Here is a 19,345-nt window from a genome sequence, read left to right on the forward strand (position 1 = left end):
CAGGCCTGGCTCAAGGTCAAAGGCGGGAGGAAGGATGGGTTTCTGTGCTCACCGAATACTGTAGCCGTCTGCTCGATGGTTTCCGGGCAGCGGGTAGGAGGTGAGTATGCATACTAGCTTGGTGTTGAGCAAGAAGGAGCCTGTCACCCCCAAATCTTCCCTGGCTAAAGAGGCCCACGGGACCTTGTACCGATGTGTACAAGAGGCTCGCACGTGGAGTCAAGAATGCCCTCCCTAGTGTCTGAAGACTGAAGCCCTTCTTAGTGTGAATGTGTCCAAGCAGGGGCCCTGCTGCACCCTTCAGGGGCCTGCAGGGGACCTGGGGACACCAAAGGAAAGGGGGGCAGGCAAGTACCCAGGTGCCCCAGACAAGCCTCAGAGCGGCCTGCGATAGCCAAGGGAGGCCCGACCGGATCGCTTCAGCCTCTGTAAATTCCAGAAGCGCCTTGGGACAAGAGAGGTTCTCCGGGGCCAGGCCCAGCTGTACCGCACTCTGTGGAAGGCCGTGTCTGTGGGAGCCTCCTGGTCCGGCAGGGGGTTCAGATGGGAATTGTCCACAGCTGTGAGGACAATACAAACATAGTCTTATCTCCAAGGAGACAGTTCTGGCTCCTGCCTGGAGGTGGAGCTGCTGGGAAGCCTGGCAGGGCTCTGGTGTGAATGGGGCCGGTCCATCCATGGTGTTCCTTGGGGTCAGTGTTTGTCCTAGAGAGAACAAGGGTTTGATCATTAAGAGTCTTGAAGGACAAATGGGCAGATGGGGAAGGGGCGGGGTGACAAAGGGGAAGAGAGCATGCCGGGTAGAAGGAACAGCACATGTCAAGGCCCTGTGGCAGGAAAAGCCTGGATTCTATAAGGAGATCCAAGAATCTTTGTGGATGATGGATCTGAAGAAATAAGAAGTAAGCCAGGTGATGGTGGTGTACACCTTTAATCCCAGCACTCAGGAGGCAGAGGCAGGCAGATCTCTGTGAGTTCGAGGCCAGCCTCGTCTACAGAGTGAGATCCAGGACAGGCACCAAGCTACACAGAGAAACCCTGTCTTGAAAACAAAACAACAGACTCCAAACCTCAGTCTCCACATCTGGAAGTTATGATGACCATGTTTCTTACAAGGTTGCAGGAAAAACAAATCCTCACATGGTCTAGACAACAGTTCCCAGGGTGGCGGCTACTCTGCCAACCCAACCCTGCCAGCTGCCCTGCCCACAGTTACTTGGCTAGGGACGGCCTTCAAGGTCCTTGTTCAAAGCCACGCGGAACAGCTGGAAGGTCAAGGAGCAAGCTCAGCTTGTCTCCACTCCAGCCTCACCTGCCTGGGTCACACCGCTAGCTGGGAACATGGATGCTCCTAGACCAGGTGCTAAGTCCCTCATGGGTGTTTGCAAAGATCTGGGTGGATGCTGGGGGAAAGGTGGGAAACTGGGGCACTCTGTCTTCCAAAACCAAGGGCTGGGGTGTGGCTCAGTGGTAGAGCACCTGCCTAGAATCCTCCAGTGAGGGGCTGGGGTGTGGCTCAGTGGTAGAGCACCTGACTAGAATCCCCCAGTAAGGGGCTGGGGTGTGGCTTAGAGGTAGAGCACCTGCCTAGAATCCTCTAGTGAGGGGCTGGGGTGTGGCTCAGTGGTAGAGCACCTGCCTAGAATCCTCTAGTGAGGGGCTGGGGTCGTGGTCAATGCTAAGGCCCTGGGTTCCATTCCCAGAACCACAGGAAAAACAAAAACCCAAAAAAAGAAAAGCAGGACCATTCCTGGATGGGATAGACTAGTACTAGAATCTTCCTAAGCAAGCAACCCAACCCCCGCTGTTACAGGACACAAAGACACACACAAAGCATTCATGTCCCTTTGCATACTTAGTGACTTCGGAGGGTTTTCTCAGAGGCCTGCTGGCGCGCTCACCTCCTGTTTGTGGGCCTTGTCTGGCTGGTGGATGCCATTGGCAGAACCGGAATTGCCGATGGTCTGGAGTGAGGGATGGGGAGGGGAGGAGGCGCTGAGCAGGCGGCCAGGATGCAGTTCCACAGGTAACCACAAGGGGGAGTGGTGTTCCCAATGGGACCAGCCAGGCTCAGAACCAAAGCCTTTTAGATGGCGTTTCCCTGGACAACACTGCTTGCTTCCTTTTCAGATTTGGGGCGCCTAGGATGGGGCCACCCTCCTTCAGACTCGGGTCCCCAGGATGGAGCCGCCTCCCGTTTGGGGCTGGGGTTCCTGGACTCGGCCACCCTCCTCTCGATGGAGGTTCCCGAGGCTGCAGCCCCGTGTGCTCACCGGAGTCCTGTCTGAGCAGCCCCTAAGAGCCTCCACCAGCCTCTCCACCTGCTGGGCCTGGTCCAGCGCGTCCCGCAGGGCATCCTCCGTGCTCACCAGCTGGTGCTGCAACCGCAGCAGCTCGGGCGCCGAGGCCGGGTCAATGAGGGAGTACCGCCTCTGCTCTGACAGGGACTTCTCCTTGTCCTGGAAGGGTGCAGGCGTGGGCGTGTGACCTGCCGGTGTGGCTTCCTACCGGAAACTCCGCAGGCCCCACCTCCCGCTTGACAAGGACCCCGCTCCCCAGACTTCCCGTTACAACGTCTCCAAGCCCTAGAATTTAAGACCTCCCTCCCCAGTCACACCCGAGTCCTTCTCTTCCCACTAAGCCACAGAGTCGTGACACCCAGTATTCCTCTATCACTCCCATGTCCATGTCACATTCCTCCTTTCTGTCCCCGGGCCCCTTATAAGTGTCTTCTCTCCCCACCATGACATATGATGGTCAGTGTCCACACACTCCACTAAGCCCTCCTACCAAAGCATCCCAAGATGCACCCGGCCGGCCTAGCCTGCTCACTCCGCTTGCTCCACCCTGGGAGTGGGACTCCGGGCCAAGCTCAGAGCGTCTATGCAAACCTCACTGTGGCTCCAGGACCCATGCTCTTCATATGGCTTTCAGCTTTTCACTGCTTTCTTCCCAGCACAGGGCTGGTCTATCAGCCTGGAGCCCCAGGGTACAAATACAAACACCCCTCTCCCTGTATGGACCCCACATGGCTCTGGAAAGCTCAGCAGCACAGAACCTTGTTTCCTCCTGTGGCAGAGCTGCACAGGCCAGACGTGGACGTGTGTGTGTGTGTGTGTGTGTGTGTGTGTGTGTGTGTGTGTGTGCCGGCACCTGGCCAGGCCAGACACAGGACCAGAATGCTAACAAGGCAGCTGGGCCCAATAACCACCATACCTAGGACCAGGTATGAAACTAGACGGAGTCCGTATGCCTAAAGAGCTCTTTATTACAGAGTCTCATGCAGTCCAGGCTGGCCCCACTCACTCCTGAACAAGGAGCCCAGCTCCTGGCTTCTGGTTGGTTACCTCCCTGCATGGATTTTTTTTTTTTTTTTACCCTCCACACATGACTGATTTTTGCGCTTTCGGCTCTGGTCAGACCAGGCTGTGAGTGTCGGTGTAGGGGCATCTCTGGTTATGATGTCTAAAATGGGGGGTCCTGGAGCCCCTCCAACTGCTCCGTGCTTGAGATCCTGGAGTTCCTGGATTTTCAGCCCCCTCTATGACCCTGGGAGGTCATCAGTCTCCTGGGCCTGGCAGCAGGCTAGCCGCGGAACCCCTTACCCTGTGAGCCCCACCCCTGGCCTCCACGTACCAGCCCCGTCAGCTTTTCACGCAGGCCCCGGATGTCGTCTTTCAGTTTCTGTTCCTTTATCCGCCATTCCGCCTTGTGCACCTCACGGCTCAGGTCTCTCTCGGGCCCTGGCGAGTGGCGGTTGGCTTCCAGCAGCAACACCCTCAGCTCATTCAGACTCCTGGGGTGGGGCGGACAGTCAACAGAACCGGGGGCATCAGCCCTGCACTTCATCCTCACCATGCTGTAGGAGCCAGGTGCCTGGAGGCCCGTGGCCACCCATGACCACCAGGGGGCGCCAGCCACAAGGCGATGGTGCACCAGAGACCCGTTCGAAGGAAGTGGCGTGAGTCTGCCACACCCAAGAGGAACAGCATTTGGATGTAGGATGATCAGGAGGCCCTGGCTGTACTTAAGAGTTTCGTTTGGGGGTTGGGAATTTAGCTCGGTGGTAGAGTGCTTGCCTAGCGAGCGCAAGGCCCTGGGTTCGGTCCTCAGCTCTGAATAAACAAACAAACAAAGAGTTTCGTTTGTTTTTTTAAAGATTTACTTGTTTTTGTTTTGTGTAAGGGTGTCTGGTCTTCGTGTATGTCTGTGGACCATGTGCACGCTTGGTGTTCCCCGGGGCAGGAAGATGGTGTTGGATCCCCTGGAACTGGAGCCATAGATGTTTGTGAGCCACCATGTAGGTGCTGGGAATAAAACTGGTACCATCTGGAAGAGCAGCCACCTCCCTGGTCTCAGATTTTATTTTTTCCATTTTGTTTTGAGACAGGGTTTCATATAGCGTGGGCTGGCCTCCAACTCTACGTAGCACCTTAAATTCCTGACCCTCCTGCCTCCCCCTCCCAAGTCGGATGATTACAGTCACAGTCATTATGTGTGATGTACATGGTGCTGGGCGTGGAATTCAGGGTGTTGTGCATGCCAGTCTGGCTCTCTACCCACGGAGCCACATCCCTCAGCCCCATGGTAATCTCTCAAATACTGGGATCACAGGCGCACACCGCTGTGCTGGGCTATTGGTCTGCGTTTAGAAATAAAATGAGAGAAGTATTTCAAAGTCAGAGGAGGGCTGGGGAGCTGGCTCAGGGGTAAAGGCACTTGCTGCTAAGTTTGAGGACTTGAGGCCTTTACACACATTCTGTGTCACACACACCCTCCCATACGCAAATAAATAAATAAAATGCAATTAAATTAAAAAAAATGGAAACAAAACAAAAAAAACCCTGAAAACCATTTTGCTGCTCACATTAGATGAGCTGGGCATGGCTCACCCCATAACCCTACCACAGGGAAGCTGAGGCCGGAGGACAGGGGGTTCAAGGCAAGCCTAGGGTATGCAGAGAGGCCTTATCTGAAGAAAAAAGCTGGGGCTGGAGAAATGTCTCGGTGGTTAAGAACACCAGCTGCTCTTTCAGAAGTCCTGAGTTTGATAATCAGTTCCATCCGTAACCCTAGATCCAGGGGATCTCATACCCCGCTTCCAGCTTCCACAGGCACTGATTATTATTATTATTATTATTTTGGTGATATTTATTTATTTGTTCGTTTATTTTAATTTTAGTTATGTTTAAAAAATACATTTCACAAAATGTAGGAATTTGACATTTTGAAAGTTTTTAGAAACCGTCTCTGGTCCACAGAGTAAGGAATGCTTTCATATCATCCTCTTAGTTTTTACTATGGTGGAAAAAAACGTCTTCGAAAGAATGTTCCACAGGCACTTATATACACATGGTGCACATTCAGGCACACACACACCTGAAATTATAAATAAGCAAATCCTTAAAAAGAAAAAAAAAAACCAAAAAAGTTCCGAGTAAACTTAATTATTTTTACAAGTGGCAAGACATCCAATCCACAAGACCACAATGTGAGGGTGGCACTCATCTTTCTCATATCCGCTGTTTGGAGAGCTGTGTTAGGGACTCTGAGGGGCTGGAGAGATGGTTCAGGGGTTAAGAGCCAAGTTCCATTCCCAGCACCGATGTGTCCGCTCACAACCATCTGTATCTCAGGTTCCCAGGCATCTAATGTCCTCTCCTGACCTCCGTGAGCACCAGGCACACACGAGGTACCCAGATTTACATGCAGGCAAAACACTCATATACATAAAATAAATACATCTAAGAAGATTAAAAAGAAGTCAGGCGGTGGTGGTGCACGCCTTTGATCCCAGCACTCGGGAGGCAGAGGCAGGTGGCTCTCTCTGAGTTCGAGGCCATCCTGGGCTACAGAGTGAGTTCCAGGACAGCCAGGGCTACACAGAGAAACCCTGTCTCAAAAAAATAAAAACAAAACAAAACAAATGATTAAGAAGAAGGAAGAAAGAAAAGGACTCGGCAGCCTCACTGGAGCTGAGCCCTGAAGCACTCACCGCTCCTTCCGTAGCAACTCCTGGCTGATGTGGACCAGCTGGCCCGAGGCATCATGGGTCTTCCGAGACACGGCCTCCAGCTCAGCCTCCAGACGCCTCTTTTCCTTCAGGACTGAATCCATCTTCTTCTCTCCTGATTTACACTTGTTCTCCAGGGCTGGGGGAAGCCACAAAGAGAGTTCAAACACAAATGGGAACTGGGGGTGTGGCTCAGTGGGTAGAGTGCTGGCCCAGCATATCAGAGGCCCTGGGTTCGATTCCCAGCACCCTGGGTTTCGGGAGACCAAACACCAATGAGAGGCTCGTGTAGTCAGGATGACGGGGGGGGGGGGGGGGGGGGGGGGATGATTGTCACCCTAAGAGGCAGGCAGTGCGACAAGCAATGTGCAAAGGTCTGTGACTCCAACACCAGGGAGACTGAGGCAGGAGGATCACTATGAACTCAGTCACAGTGGTGACATAGTGAGTTTCAGGACAGAGACCCTGTCCCCAACAACAACAACAACAACAAAGAGTCGAGGCCTAGCATGCATTTCGCCCTGGGCTCCATCCCCAGCACCACTTAAACCAGGCATGGAAGTGCACACCCGTCATCCCAGCACTTGGGAGGCAGAAGGGTTAGAAGTTCAAGGTCATCCTCAGCTATGTTGGGAACTCAACACACCTCAAAACATACCTCAAAAGGGAAAAAGGAAAAGGTAGTGTCCGAGTTAGTACTGTCAACTGGACACAGCCTCGCGTGGACTGAAGAGAATTGCAACTGAGGAACTGTCTTTATCAGGTTGCTCTGTGGGTCTGCGGATGTGTATTGTTCTGACTGTTAATTGGTGCGAGCGGACCCAGCCCACTGTGGGCGGCACCCTTCCCTAGACAAGTGGTCCTGGGCTGTACCACAAAGCTAACAACACACAAGGCATCTACCACACCAGTGAGCAACTTTCCTGTGGTTTCTGCTTCAAGCTCCCGCTTGAGTTTCTGCCCTGACTTCCTTCAGTGATGGGCTGTGACCCGGAAGCGCATACCCAGCTCTACCAAGCCAGCAACCCTGGCTCTCTGGGGTGGGGATGCAATGACAGGTCACCGTGGCTGTTTTTTTTTTATCCAGACAAGGAAAAAACTGAAGCTAAGTCTTCACTTTTGTCCTTGGGAGAGTCAACAGCTCACTGACCTTTCTCATGACCCCTGAGGCCAGGTAAATATAACCAGGACTAGAAGAAAAGGAGGATGGGGGCGATCCCTCAGGGGTGGAGAGGGGTGTTCCTAGGGCAATGCCAAGGGCACTTTGAACCAATGAGTCCCACTGTCACCAATTCTAGACTTCCGGCCTCTCCCAGGCCCTCTTTGTGTACTCTGCTTTCCGAGGTGGTCCAGATTTTATATTCTATTTAGAACTTATTCTTTTACAACTGTCTTATGTAGCCCAGGCTGGCCCCAAAATTTCACCGCCGCCTTAAACTTCCTGATCCTTCTGTCTCTACCTCCTGAGTGCTGGGATTACTGGTGTCCAGGCTCCCTGCAGCCCAGCCCATTTCTCCTGGGGACCAGGGGCTGCATGAAAGAGGCCTGTGAGAAACTCAAGTCTTCAAGAAGGCCACACAGAGAACTTGGTGGAATCGGGGGGCATGAACTCAGTGGGCTCTGGGGAGAAGGCAGCACCTCCACATCATCTGATCACTCAGCAGAGCCCAGGATAGCTCTCAAGCAGATAGACCAGCCCAGCTGGACCGGCAGAGTCACAGAGCCAGCCTCCACCAACCCCCAACCTCTGCCCCTAGGGAGGGAGACTTACCACTTACTTGGGCCCTGAGCATGTCCATCTGGGATGTCAAGGCTGTCACCTCTTTGTCCCTCTTGTTCAGTTTGTCCTGCAGGCCTAGGAGAAAAAGAGAAGACAAGGGACCTATGAGCACCCCAGGGCCAATAATGTAAGGGGTGACCCTCCTGAGGGCATCCTAAAAGGGGTCACACTCAGCCTCTCTGTCAAAGATCTTTTCTCACCACCTGAGTCGCCCACACAGAGGAAGATGACCCCATAGTGTGTGGTTTAGGGACCATGAGTCTCTATCTCCTCGGTTTCCCCAAGCAAAAGAAGTCGAAACAATGAAATAAAGATGGCAGCCGCAGAACCATCAAGGCGCTCCTGTGTTGGATTGCTTCCCAAACCCACCAGGAAGATGTTTCGAAGCCTGTGGATGGTTCTCAAGTTAGCTTATCACCTGTCTCTTGCACACAGCCCAGGCTGGCCACAAATGTATTACATAGCCAAGGCTAACCTTGAACTTCTGATCCTCCTGCTTCTACTTCCAAAGGATCAGACATGCAACACTATGTCCAGGTTTATGTGGTTGTTGGGGGCCGAACCAGGGCTTCTCGAATGCCAGGCAAGCACCCCACTACGCCACATCCTCAGCCCCAACATATACCTACTTTTCTTGAAATAGCATCTTAATATGTAGCCCAGGCTAGACTTGATCTCATGGGAAGCCTAGCTCACATAATTATTTTTTTGAGACAGGGTCTCCATATGTAGCCCTGGCTAGCCTTGAACTCATGGCAATCTTGCTTCAGCCTCCCTAGTGCTGGGATTTTAAGCGCATGCCACTGTGCCGGGCTAGTTAATATCCCATTTTTACAAATAAGGTAAAAACCAAACAAGTTACGAGAGCCAGCAGTAGGTAGAGAAGCTTCTGACATTTGCAACTCCATCTTACTCCACACTCCATTTTCTAGAGTGAACCATCACCAAGGTACGAGCTGTCCACCACTTGGAGACCAAGGCTCCTGCAATTTGCAATTTTAACACACATCCTCTAGCTTCCCATGTCTATAAATATCCCAGACAGGGAAGGTGGTCCTTCAGTTTTTTTTGTTTTTTTCGAGACAGGGTTTCTCTGTGTAGTTTTGGTGCCTGTCCTGGATCTCGCTCTGTAGACCAGGCTGGTCTCGAACTCACAGAGATCCGCCTGCCTCTGCCTCCCGAGTGCTGGGGTTAAAGGAATGCGCCACCACCGCCCGGCCTGGTCCTTCAGTTTTTAATTGTTTACAAATTCCACTTATTTATCTGATTGTGTAGATGTGTGTGTGGATGTGCCACAGCTTGTAGGTGGAGCAGCCTGTAGGTCAGAGGGCAACCTGAAGAAGTCGAGTCTCTCCCCAACCACGTGCCAGCTGGGGTATCGAACTTAACCCCTCAGGCTTGGCAGCAAGCGTCTTTACCTGCAGGGCCGCCTCACGGGCCCACAGGAAGGTGGTTTGTGAGACTCTGAGATGCTTATTCCTTGTGTCCCTGATTCTGTGACATCTTCCCCCGAGGGGTGGCTTCACACATCACGTGCCTCAATGAGGAGCTGGTGACAGACCTCGTGACTCAGCTCCAAGGCCACCCCCAGCTATCTTTCCACAAAGCCCGGGCTCCTCCCCGAGGCTACTCACCCTCCACAGTCTCCTTCATCCGAATCTTCTCCTCAGAAAGGTCATTGGGCTCGATCACCTGAAAGGACAATCCTGTAAGAGGACACACCTGCCACCCTACCCAGGCCAACTTACACCTCGTCCTGTGAGAAGGGACCTTGGGGATGCAGGGACCCAATATGCCAGCAGGGGGCACAGACACACCTGGACTCCTATGATTAAAGAGAAGCCCAGGTTGGCTTCCAGAAGCTCCCTCAAAGGATTCCCCTGCAGCCCCTGAAACACTATTTTGGGGAGTAAGGAACAAAGGATGGACCTTAGGGCTTCTCCATATTAGGCAGATGCTCTAGGCCATGCTCCTAGCCCCTCACTGGGGGATTCTAGGCAGGTGCTCTACCACTGAGCCACACCCCAGCCCCTCACTGGGGGATTCTAGGCAGGAGCTCTACCACTGAGCCACACCCCAGCCCCTCACTGGGGGATTCTAGGCAGGTGCTCTACCACTGAGCCACACCCCAGCCCCTCACTGGGGGATTCTAGGCAGGGGCTCTACAGCTGAGCCACGCCCCCCAGCCCTTTTTAATTTTTCATTTTCACCGCTGACTCATTAGGTCGTATAAACCAGCTTTCAACTCACTCTGTAGCCTCGAGCCTGTGGTCCTCTGACCTCGGCTTCCTCGGTGGCTAGAATTATGGTATTGCATCACCGGGTCTGGTTTGGATATCTCCTTGACTAAAAATGTCTATTACTTTAAGTCGGTGTCTCTTTTCTTGAGAGCTGCCTTGGGAATCTTTCCAACTGTTTCCAGGACACCGGTCTTGATGCTCCAGTCATAAAACAAGCACTGAATGTATACAGCAGAGCCCAGGGCCAGCTCCCCTACGGACTTCCTTAAACTGCCTTCTTCCAATACTTATTTAATAGTAAACTCAGAAGCCAAGGAAGGAACAGCTGACTGAAAAAGACAAACTGAGGTTCTGGGTAGACGACTCAGTTGGTAGAGTACTTGCCTTGAATTCAGTAGGGCTTGAGTTTGGGCCCCAGAACCCACATAAAAAAAAGCTGGGCTGGGCAGTGATGGCGCATACCTTTAATCCCAGCACTCGGGAGGCAGAGCCAGGTGGATCTCTGTGAGTTTGAGGCCAGCCTGGGCTACAGAGCGAGATCCAGGACAGGCTCCAAAGCTACACAGAGAAACCCTGTGTCAAAAAACAAACAAACAAACAAAAAAACAAACAAAAAAACCAAAAAGCTGGGCACAGCCGGATGTGGTGGCATACATACACCTTTAATCCCATCCCTGGGAAGTAGAGACCAGATGGTGCTGGGTGGCCAGCCAGCCAGCCTAGCCTACCTCAGGTGCTCCAAGCCAGTTAAACGTGTCAGAAAACAAAGTAGATGGTACCCAAGACTGACCCCTAGCCACCACACATATGCATCCCACGTACACATATCAGCAAGGTGGAATACGGTGGCTCGAATCTGGAATCTTAGCACTTGTGAGGTAAAGGCAAGGGGATCAGGAATGTAGGGCTATCCTCTGCTACAGAGTGAGTTTGAGGCTAGCCTGAGACCCTATCTTAGATAAACAAACAAATAAGAAATGCCTCTCTTCCTGGGAGAAAGGCTACAGACAACTGATTCCCTAAACAGCGCGCTGCAGAGAGACTGTGCATGGATTAAACAGTTAAGCCCTTAGCAGGTCCCTCATAAATTTTAAGTGAGATATTAGAGGCTGGAGACATGGTTCAGAAGTTAAGAGTGTGTACAGCCCTTGCAGAGGACCTGAGTGCAGTTCCCAGCACCTGAGTTAGGGGGCTCATGGCCACCGGAACTCCAGCTCAGGGGATGTAAAGCCTCTGACCTCCATGGGCATTGGTACTCAACATGTGCATACCCACACCGAATTAAACACAATAACTCCTGCAATGGACCAAGGCAGGGCTCAGCTGATGTGCGACTCAGAGCCAGTTAAAGCATCTTTCCTGGGCCCGCTGGAGTGGACATGGTCCTCCATACTCCTTGACCTCCCCCAAGGACAAACAGGGCATGCTTAGTTGGAGCAAGGATAAGATAGCTGGGCATCTGGATTTAGAACCAAATAGGTCATGGTGGCTGTGGCCTCTCCAGAAGAAAAAGAGACATCTTTGGGTCCCTGGGTAGGCGTTCGATGAGACAAGGACCTGGGAGGGGCAAGAGCTTCCTTCTGCATGTGTGCCCACTTTGGTGGTGACACCTGAGTACTGGGTACCAGGAGAGCAACAGGAGACACTGGGCAGCCCGTTCAATAGACCATGCGTGTATGCTTTGTCATGCTGGGGATGGGACCCGGGACCTAAGCGAGGACTTATACTAGGCTAGTGCTCTATCACTGAGCCACGCCTTTGGCCCATTTAAAAAACAAAAAAAATTAACTTTGAAACAGAATCTAAGTTGCTGAGCCTGGCCTTGAACTTGCAATCCTCCAATTCTCAGCCCTCCAGTCTAAACCAATCAGGGTTCAGGGGCTGGCAAAATGGTGCTTCACCGGCTCTCAAAGCCCGTCTATGAAGGACCAGGCAGGGTCAGCTCAGACCGCGCTGGTCCCCGTGATCACCATGACTCTGAGGGAGATGGAAGCGCCTCCTCGGAGCCCCCTTTGGCTAGCTCCAGGCAACTTGTAGGAAAACACTCCCCGCCTGGTACACAGAGGCCACCCCCTCCCACGCCCCTCCCCAGCCGGGGGCCCCCCACAGGAGCAGAGTGCCGCCTACATGGCTGTGCTGGGCTGAGCACAGGGACTCGGCGGCCTGGAGTCTATTCTCGGCAACCAGAAGCTTTTCCCGCAGCCGCTCTGCCTCCTGCCTGCTCTGGGCTTCCGCCCTCTGCAGCACCTCATAATCCAACATCTTCTTCTCGGCCAGTGAGATCTGCTCTTTGAGGAACTCTATGGCCTGCGCCTGGCCACGGTACTCCGCATCCAGTCCCTCCAGCTCCTGCACGCGCAGCTGGGCGTCGCGACACTGGTCCTGTGCTTCCTGTAGCTCCAGCCGGTGCTGGCCGGCCTGCTCCTCCAGCTGCGCCCTCCAGTGTTGCTGCAGCCCCGCCAGCTCCTCCTGGGCCTCCTGCAGCTTCTGCTGCAGGCCCTCCTTCTCCTTCCCGTGCATGGCTGTCTCCAAGTCGTGCTTGGCCTGCAGGTTGCCCAACTCCAGCTGGTGCTCCATCTTGATGCCCTCCACCAGGGCCTTTAGCTCTCCAATCTCCTTCTGCTGGGCGCCTGGGCCGGAGTTCAGCGTGGCTTTCAGGTCCTCCAGGGACTTCTGGTGATCGGAGGCCAGCGAGTCCAGCTTGGATTTCCAGTTGTCCATGAGTCCCATGTTCTCGCTGGTGGCCTGCTGGACCTTGGCCTTGAGGTCCGCCACCTCCTGCGCGTACTTCTCATTGGCCGCCCGGAGCTTGTCCACCTCGGCCTGGTAGGTCTTCAGCATCTTCTCATACTTGTCCTGCAGCAGGGTGCTGTCTCGCTGGTGCTCCTTGCTGGCCGACAGCAGCCGCTCTCGCAGCCGCAGGGTCTCAGCGGCCTCCGGGTGGTCCTGGGGTGGCGGGCCCGACTGGAGGAGACAGTGCTGCAGTTCTTCGATCTCGCCGCGCCGCAGGCTCAGCTCTTCTTCTAGCTGCAGTACCCGAGACTTCTCGGCCACCGTGGTTAGCTAGCGTGAGAGAAAGGGAGACAGGTCAGTGGCCAAGGCTGAAGGCAGGGGGACACACCTGATGGGGGCGGGCAGTCAGATGATGGGGAGGTGCTTATCTCTATAGCTAGGTACTTAGCTTTTCTCGGGGACCCTAGTGTACCCCAAATGATGGGGTAAACCACATGTCCTTGTTGCTCAGGTGGACTCAGAACCCATCGGTGCATGAGAGAAGTTTGAGCTCAGGACTTTCTAGACGCTAACGCTCTATGTGTATGCCTGTCTCGGCAATCCTCCTGCCTCAGCTTCCCGAGTGCTGGGGTTACAGGCATGTGCCACCATGCCCAGCTGGATAAACTTGTTCTGACTTGCAGTCTGGCTAGAGGGCACTAACCCAGCTACCGACGTTCCTGCACATCGCATTCTGTCACACACAGTGCAATACGATCACCAGGCAATGGCCGGTGTGCACGTGAACCCATGTGTCTCCAGACACCCACGCGCCCTGCGGTGCTGTGGCCACTGTGCAGAAACTGAGCCCTTGCCTCAAGCCTCCGTCTGTCTGCAGGTGGTTCTCCTGATCAATGCTGCTTGGTCAAAACTCCTCCCAGCAGAGCCACAGCTGGACTGGCCAGCTGTCTGGACATATGTACGGGACATGTACAACAGGTGTGGAGTGGCCGGCTGGGCCTGGGGTGTGGAACACAGAACCACACCCTAGGATTGACCCGACCATGCAGCCTCTCAGGGCCTCCCTGACACACTGTAGGGCCATGTTCAGACTCGGAGATGGAGATAGTCTCGTCCTTTGGGGATACCCCAGCGTATGAAAAGGCCCACTTCCTGAGCCCCAGGTCCTCCAGGTTGGCCCTCTACTGCCACCCTAAGATCTGCATTCCTGTTCTCTGACCTCCTCAGCAGCAGGGACAAAGGAAGCCGGTGGCCACCCGAGACCACCAACACCACTCCCAGGAGGCTTCTCTGTGGCAATGCACAGGAAGGGGGCCCAGGGGAAGGTCTCAAAGAGACGCCTCAGCTCAAGGAGCCATGAACTTGGCAGCAATCCCAGAGGACCAACACCCCCTTCCCTAAGAGCACCATTTGGTCACAGTGACCGGAAATCTCCATTTCCCTCCCAAAGGGGAGCAGAGAAGGAAATTCTAAAAAGTGAGAGCAGCCATCGCGATGGCTCAGGAAATGATAAAAAGCGAAGGGTGGGGTATCGAGGGGCCAAGGGGCCGGCCAGGTGGGGTGGCAGCAGCCGGCGCGGTTTACCCTGTTATCCGCTAATTCTCTGAGCAGCCGCTCGGCCTGCGCCTTCTCCAAAAGCAGACTCTGCTCCAACTCCCCAATGCGCGCGTGCTCCAGCTGGGTCTGGGTCTGCTCCACCCAGGGGGGAGAGGGGATGGCGGGGTGGACAAGGAAGGCGGGGGTGTGGGGAAGAGGGCATGGGGAACAGGAAGCCGGAGAAAGAGAGAAAGGGAGTGAGAAAGAAACAGAGAAAGAGAGAGAGAGGAGGCGTCATCTTCAGTGAACAAGACTGTGAAAACAGATCAATGAGCCGGAATCGCTTGGGGGAAGAGAGAGAGGGTCTCAGAAGTGGGGTGCGTGGGGGGCTGGGTGTCCTCCCCTCACTGTGATCTAGCTGTGAGTATATTCAAGGCAGAGGAGGCTGTGGGAACCATCCCTTGCTAGCCTCTGGTAATGTGGTGGCCATGGCTACCCCAGTTTCTTCCCAACACATTTTTATTTTTTATTTTTTATTTTTTTCGAGACAGGGTTTCTCTGTGTAGCCCTGGCTGTCCTGAAACTCCACTCTGTAGACCAGGCTGGCCTTGAACTCACAGAGATCCACCTGCCTCTGCCTCCCAAGTGCTGGGACTAAAGGCGTGTGCCACCACCGCCACGCTCTTCCTATTACTTTTAAGCCCAGCCTTTTTCTGCTGCGGCTCTATGAGCCTGTGGGCTTCTTTAAGGGTTTTTTTTTTTTTTTTTGGAGACAGGGTTTCTCAGGCTGGAGAGATGGCTCAGCAGTTAAGAGCACCAACTACTTTTCCAGAGGACCCGGGTTCAATTCCCAGCTCCCACATGGCAGCTCACAACTGTCTATAATGCCAGTTTTGGGGGATGTGACAAACCATGGCAAAACACCAGTGCATTTAAATAAATTTAAAAAAGAGAGAGAGAGATAGTTTCTCTGTGTAGCAGTCCTGGTAGTCCTGGAACTCGCTTTGTAGCCCAGGCTGGCCTCAAACTCACAGAGATCCACCTGCCTCTACCTCCTGAGTGCTGAGATCAAAGGAGTATGCCACCATGCCCAGCTTTTTACTCTCTCCCTCTCTCTTTTTTTTTTTAAACTTATTTATTTTAAGAGTGAGTGTTCTATCTGCATGTACAACTTTATGCCAGAAGAGGGCACCAGATCTCACTACGGATGGTTGTGAGCCACCATGTGGGTGTTGGGCATTGAACTCAGGACCTCTGGAAGAGCAGCCAGTGCTCTTAACTGCTGAGCCATCTCTCCAGCCCCTCTCTCTTTTTTGCTAATAACATTTTATTAACTCATTGTGTATGTGTGTGCACACGTGTGTGTGTGCACATGTGTGTGTGTGTGTGTCTGTGCGTGCACGCGGGCACACATGCCACAGTGCCCATGAGGGCAGTCAGAGGACAGACAACTTGCAGGAGTCGGTTCTCTCCCTCCACCATGTGGGTCCCAGGGATCAGACTCAGGTTGTCAGGTTTGGCGGCAAGCTCCTTTACCTGCTGGGCCATCTTGTCAGGCCCTCGTTTTGTTACTATACAGCTCTGGCTGGCCTTGGATGGCCCTCTAGGCCTTGAGCTCACAGATTATCCACATGCCTCTGCCTCCTGAGTGTTGGGACCAAAGGTGTGTGCCATCACACCTGTTTTCTTTTCGGTCTTTTGAAACAGGGTTTTGCTATATAGCCTACCAAGTGCTGGGTTTACACGCAGGCATGTGCCTTCACGTCCAGCTTGAAGTCTTAGTTAGAGCATCCTGCACACAGGATGAATGAATGACTGACCCCTGGCTTCAGGACACCCAGGCATTCAAGGGGGAAAAAATCAACAAGACAGGGTTTCCCAAATCATCTTGACTTTGTTTTCTTTAGGGTTTTTTGTTTGTTTGTTTGTTTTTTGAGACAGGGGCTCACTATGTAGCCAAGGCTGACCCCCCTCCCCCCCCTCCCCAAGTATGAAGACTGTACCATATGCCCAGCTTGGTCTGGAACTCAATATGTAATCCAGGATACCCCCTTGAACCTGCAATCCTTCTTCTGCCTCAGCCTCCCTAGCGCTGGGATGACAGGTACATGCCACCATCCCTGCCTAACGCAACTCACGCCATCTTGATTCTCCTCAGCAGACCTCCTAGGTGGGGACTGGGCTGACACCCACTGCCCTTCCTGGAGCCTGGCTTGGTCGACATCCCTCCCCCTCCTCCCCCTTCCCCAGGCTCCGCAGAGGACAGAGGACGCCTGGTCTCTGTTAAGTACAAGGGCACTTTTGTCCCCTCTTTACAGCACCCGTTTCATTCGAGAACAAAGCAGGACATTCTCTGGGTGGCACAGGGTTGGCATTTGGATGGCCCGTGATGGATCTCTGCAAGTAAGCAGGAAGGCGGGGAGGACCCGCACCCTGGGGTACTCCCAGGAGACCAGACTGGAAACCAGGTTCGTCTCGGGAAGAGTGGGAGGGTGCGGCTCACCCTTGGGGAAACACAGGTTAAAACAACAGCCTCCCCCCACCCCCAACCCTGCAGCAAGTCTGAAGGGGTGGACGGGGCTTAGACAACGGGGGATAATATTCAGATGCCAGGAAGAAGTGGCCAGCCATGGAGACGGAAAGATTGGACCCTAACAGCAGCCCCTCAGCAGAGGAAGAGGAGGGAAGCCCTAACGAGCAATGATGAGTTTAGTCACGGAAACAGTAGAGGATGGATGGGGTGACCCAGCCCAAGGGGACCAAGTGTTCTGTTTAGGACAGGGTTCGGGCTTTCGGTTTTTCAATTTTGACTTTGTGTGTGTGTGTGTGTGTGTGTGTGTGTGTGTGTTCAGATGCATGTGGAGACCAGAGGTGGATACCAGGTCTTACCTCATCTCCACCCTGTTTTTGGAGACAGGGTCTCACTGAAACTGGAGCTCACTGGCTAGGCCAACCAGCAGTCTCCCGGGAGCCTGTCCCTGCTTCCTCAGCAACGGGGTTAGACAAGCGCCATACCCGTTTCTAATCAGAGTGCTAGGGATTCAAGCTCAGACTCTCTATTGATTATCAGCACCGCGGGCCCCCAATTAGGGGGTCCTAGGCAGGTGTTCTTCTGCTGAGTCACATCCCCAATGTCCCCAGTGTGGGTTTCTAGGTAAGCTATCTACTGCTGAGCCACACCTCCAGCCCTTGGTTTTGACATAAAAATCTTTTTCCGATTTATGTATTTATTTTATGTGTGTACATGTATCGCCTGCATGTATGTATAACACCAACATGCATGTGTAGTGCCTTTGGAGGCTAGAAGGCATCAGATCCCCTGGAACTGGAGTTACAGATGGTTGTGAACCATCCTGTGGGTGCTGGGATCCGAACTCCGGTCCTCTGCAATAACAGCAGCTCCTCTTAACCACTGAGTCATCTCTGTAATGCCACGGTTTTTGTTTGTTTTGGGTTTTTCAAGACAGGATTTCTCTGGGTAACAGTCCTAGCTGCCTGGAACTCACTTTGTAGACTAGGCTGGCTTTGAACTCACAGAGATCTGCTTGTCTCTGCCTCCTAAATGCTGGGATTAAAGGCGTGTACACTCAGCTAGTTTTGATTTTTTTTTTAAATGTCAAAAAAGATTTTTTTTTTTTTTTGTGTGTGTGTGTGTGTGTGTGTGTGTGTGTGTGTGCGTGCATCCGTCCATGGGTATATGTTCAGGTCCCCATGGAGGTTAGAAGAGGGCACTAGAACCCTTAGGGCTGGAGATCCAGGAGGCTGTAAGCCATCTGGGAACTGAAGCCCAGATTCTCTGGAAGTGTAGCAAGTACTCTTAACCACTGAGCCTTCTCTGTAGACTCTTGGTTTGTCTTTTAAGATGAGTGGGGAAACAGCATGGTTACAAGCCTGTAATCCTGGTACTTGCAGGCTGAGGCAGGAGAATTCTAAGTTCCAGGCCAGCCTGGGCAGTCTCGAAAAAAAATCAAACCAAACTAAGTGTGTGTGGGGATAAATTGGACTTTAGCAGGGCTCACATTCTAGATGCTCCAAACATGGTCACAATTTAGTCTTTAGAATAAAAAAAAAAAAACAAAAACGGAAACTGGATGTGACAGACCTTCTGGCTACATTGGCTGGGTCACTGTCCATCCTGTCCCCCTGCCTCAATGCCCGCGCCAGCCTATTGGCAGGCCTGGGACCAACCAGATTCTCTCCAGGGGATAACTGGGTGGTAACGTCTGGCAGTCTGGAACAGGGAGCAGATGTAGTAAGAGACATAGACAGACAGACCGGCAGCAGACAGACAGGCTGACCCGGAGTCACCAAAGGTCTGTGAGCACCTGGAACCACCCTGGCTCCAGTTCCTTGAACTGCCCGCCCTGGGCGGTGAGCACGTGTGCATTTCCCGGTAATCCATCATTGCCTAAGCCTCTGTTGATGGGAGCAGGTGGAGGGGGCTTAGTTCTGGCAGCCCCCCCTCTCCCCACAAGCCCACCCATCTGTCCTCTGCAGGGGACTGCTGCCCATCAGATAAGCCAGCTACAACCACCTGTCCTGTCCCTTTGGCTGTAATAAAACCACAAACCACAACAGCTTCAGGCTGGGTAAGGATGCTGGTCTCATCTTTGTCCTCCCTCCCTCCTTTCCTTCCTTCTTTTCAGGGTCTCATTTGTCCATTTATCCCAGGATGCCCTCAAGCTCACAGCGTAGCTGAGGCTGGCCCTGAACTCCTGATTCTCCTGCTTCTACTTCCCGAGGTCTGGGATTACAGGTGTGTGCCAACATGTCCAGTTTCTTGTTTGTTTGTTTTGTTTTGTTTTGAAGACAGAGTCTTACTATGTAGTCCTGCCTGGCTTAAAACTCCACACATAGACCAGACTAGGCTTGAATTTGCTGTGTAGCCAAGGATGACTTTAACGTCTATCCTCCTGCCTCTACCTCCCTATACTAGGTGCCCTACCACGCTGAGATTTGAACCCACGGCCTCACACATGCTAAGCACGCACTCTATTGACTGACCTACATCTCTCACTCCCTTTTTACTTTTTTCTTGACAAG

General features: G+C 53.1%; 1 protein-coding gene across 2 annotated transcripts in view; it reads right to left on the reverse strand.

Annotated features, from left to right (window-relative positions):
* Window positions 1–615: 615 nt before the first annotated feature.
* Clip2 (CAP-Gly domain containing linker protein 2) overlaps window positions 616–19,345 on the reverse strand; it is a 46,169-nt gene continuing 27,439 nt past the window's right edge. Inside the window, exons 8-15 of one of the 2 annotated variants that reach the window (XM_059248839.1) lie at window positions 12,161–13,096; window positions 9,428–9,485; window positions 7,785–7,868; window positions 5,996–6,152; window positions 3,637–3,796; window positions 2,274–2,459; window positions 1,902–1,964; window positions 616–705 (exon numbers count right to left, since the gene is read on the reverse strand). In XM_059248839.1, coding sequence (XP_059104822.1) covers window positions 694–705; window positions 1,902–1,964; window positions 2,274–2,459; window positions 3,637–3,796; window positions 5,996–6,152; window positions 7,785–7,868; window positions 9,428–9,485; window positions 12,161–13,096 — 1,656 coding nt within the window. In that variant the 3' untranslated portion in view covers window positions 616–693. Of the gene's footprint in view, window positions 706–1,855; window positions 1,965–2,273; window positions 2,460–3,636; window positions 3,797–5,995; window positions 6,153–7,784; window positions 7,869–9,427; window positions 9,486–12,160; window positions 13,097–19,345 lie in introns of both variants that reach the window. The other variant, XM_059248838.1, reaches the window with a different exon arrangement.

Source organism: Peromyscus eremicus, chromosome 23 (assembly GCF_949786415.1).
Source record: "Peromyscus eremicus chromosome 23, PerEre_H2_v1, whole genome shotgun sequence".
NCBI lineage: Eukaryota > Metazoa > Chordata > Mammalia > Rodentia > Cricetidae > Peromyscus > Peromyscus eremicus.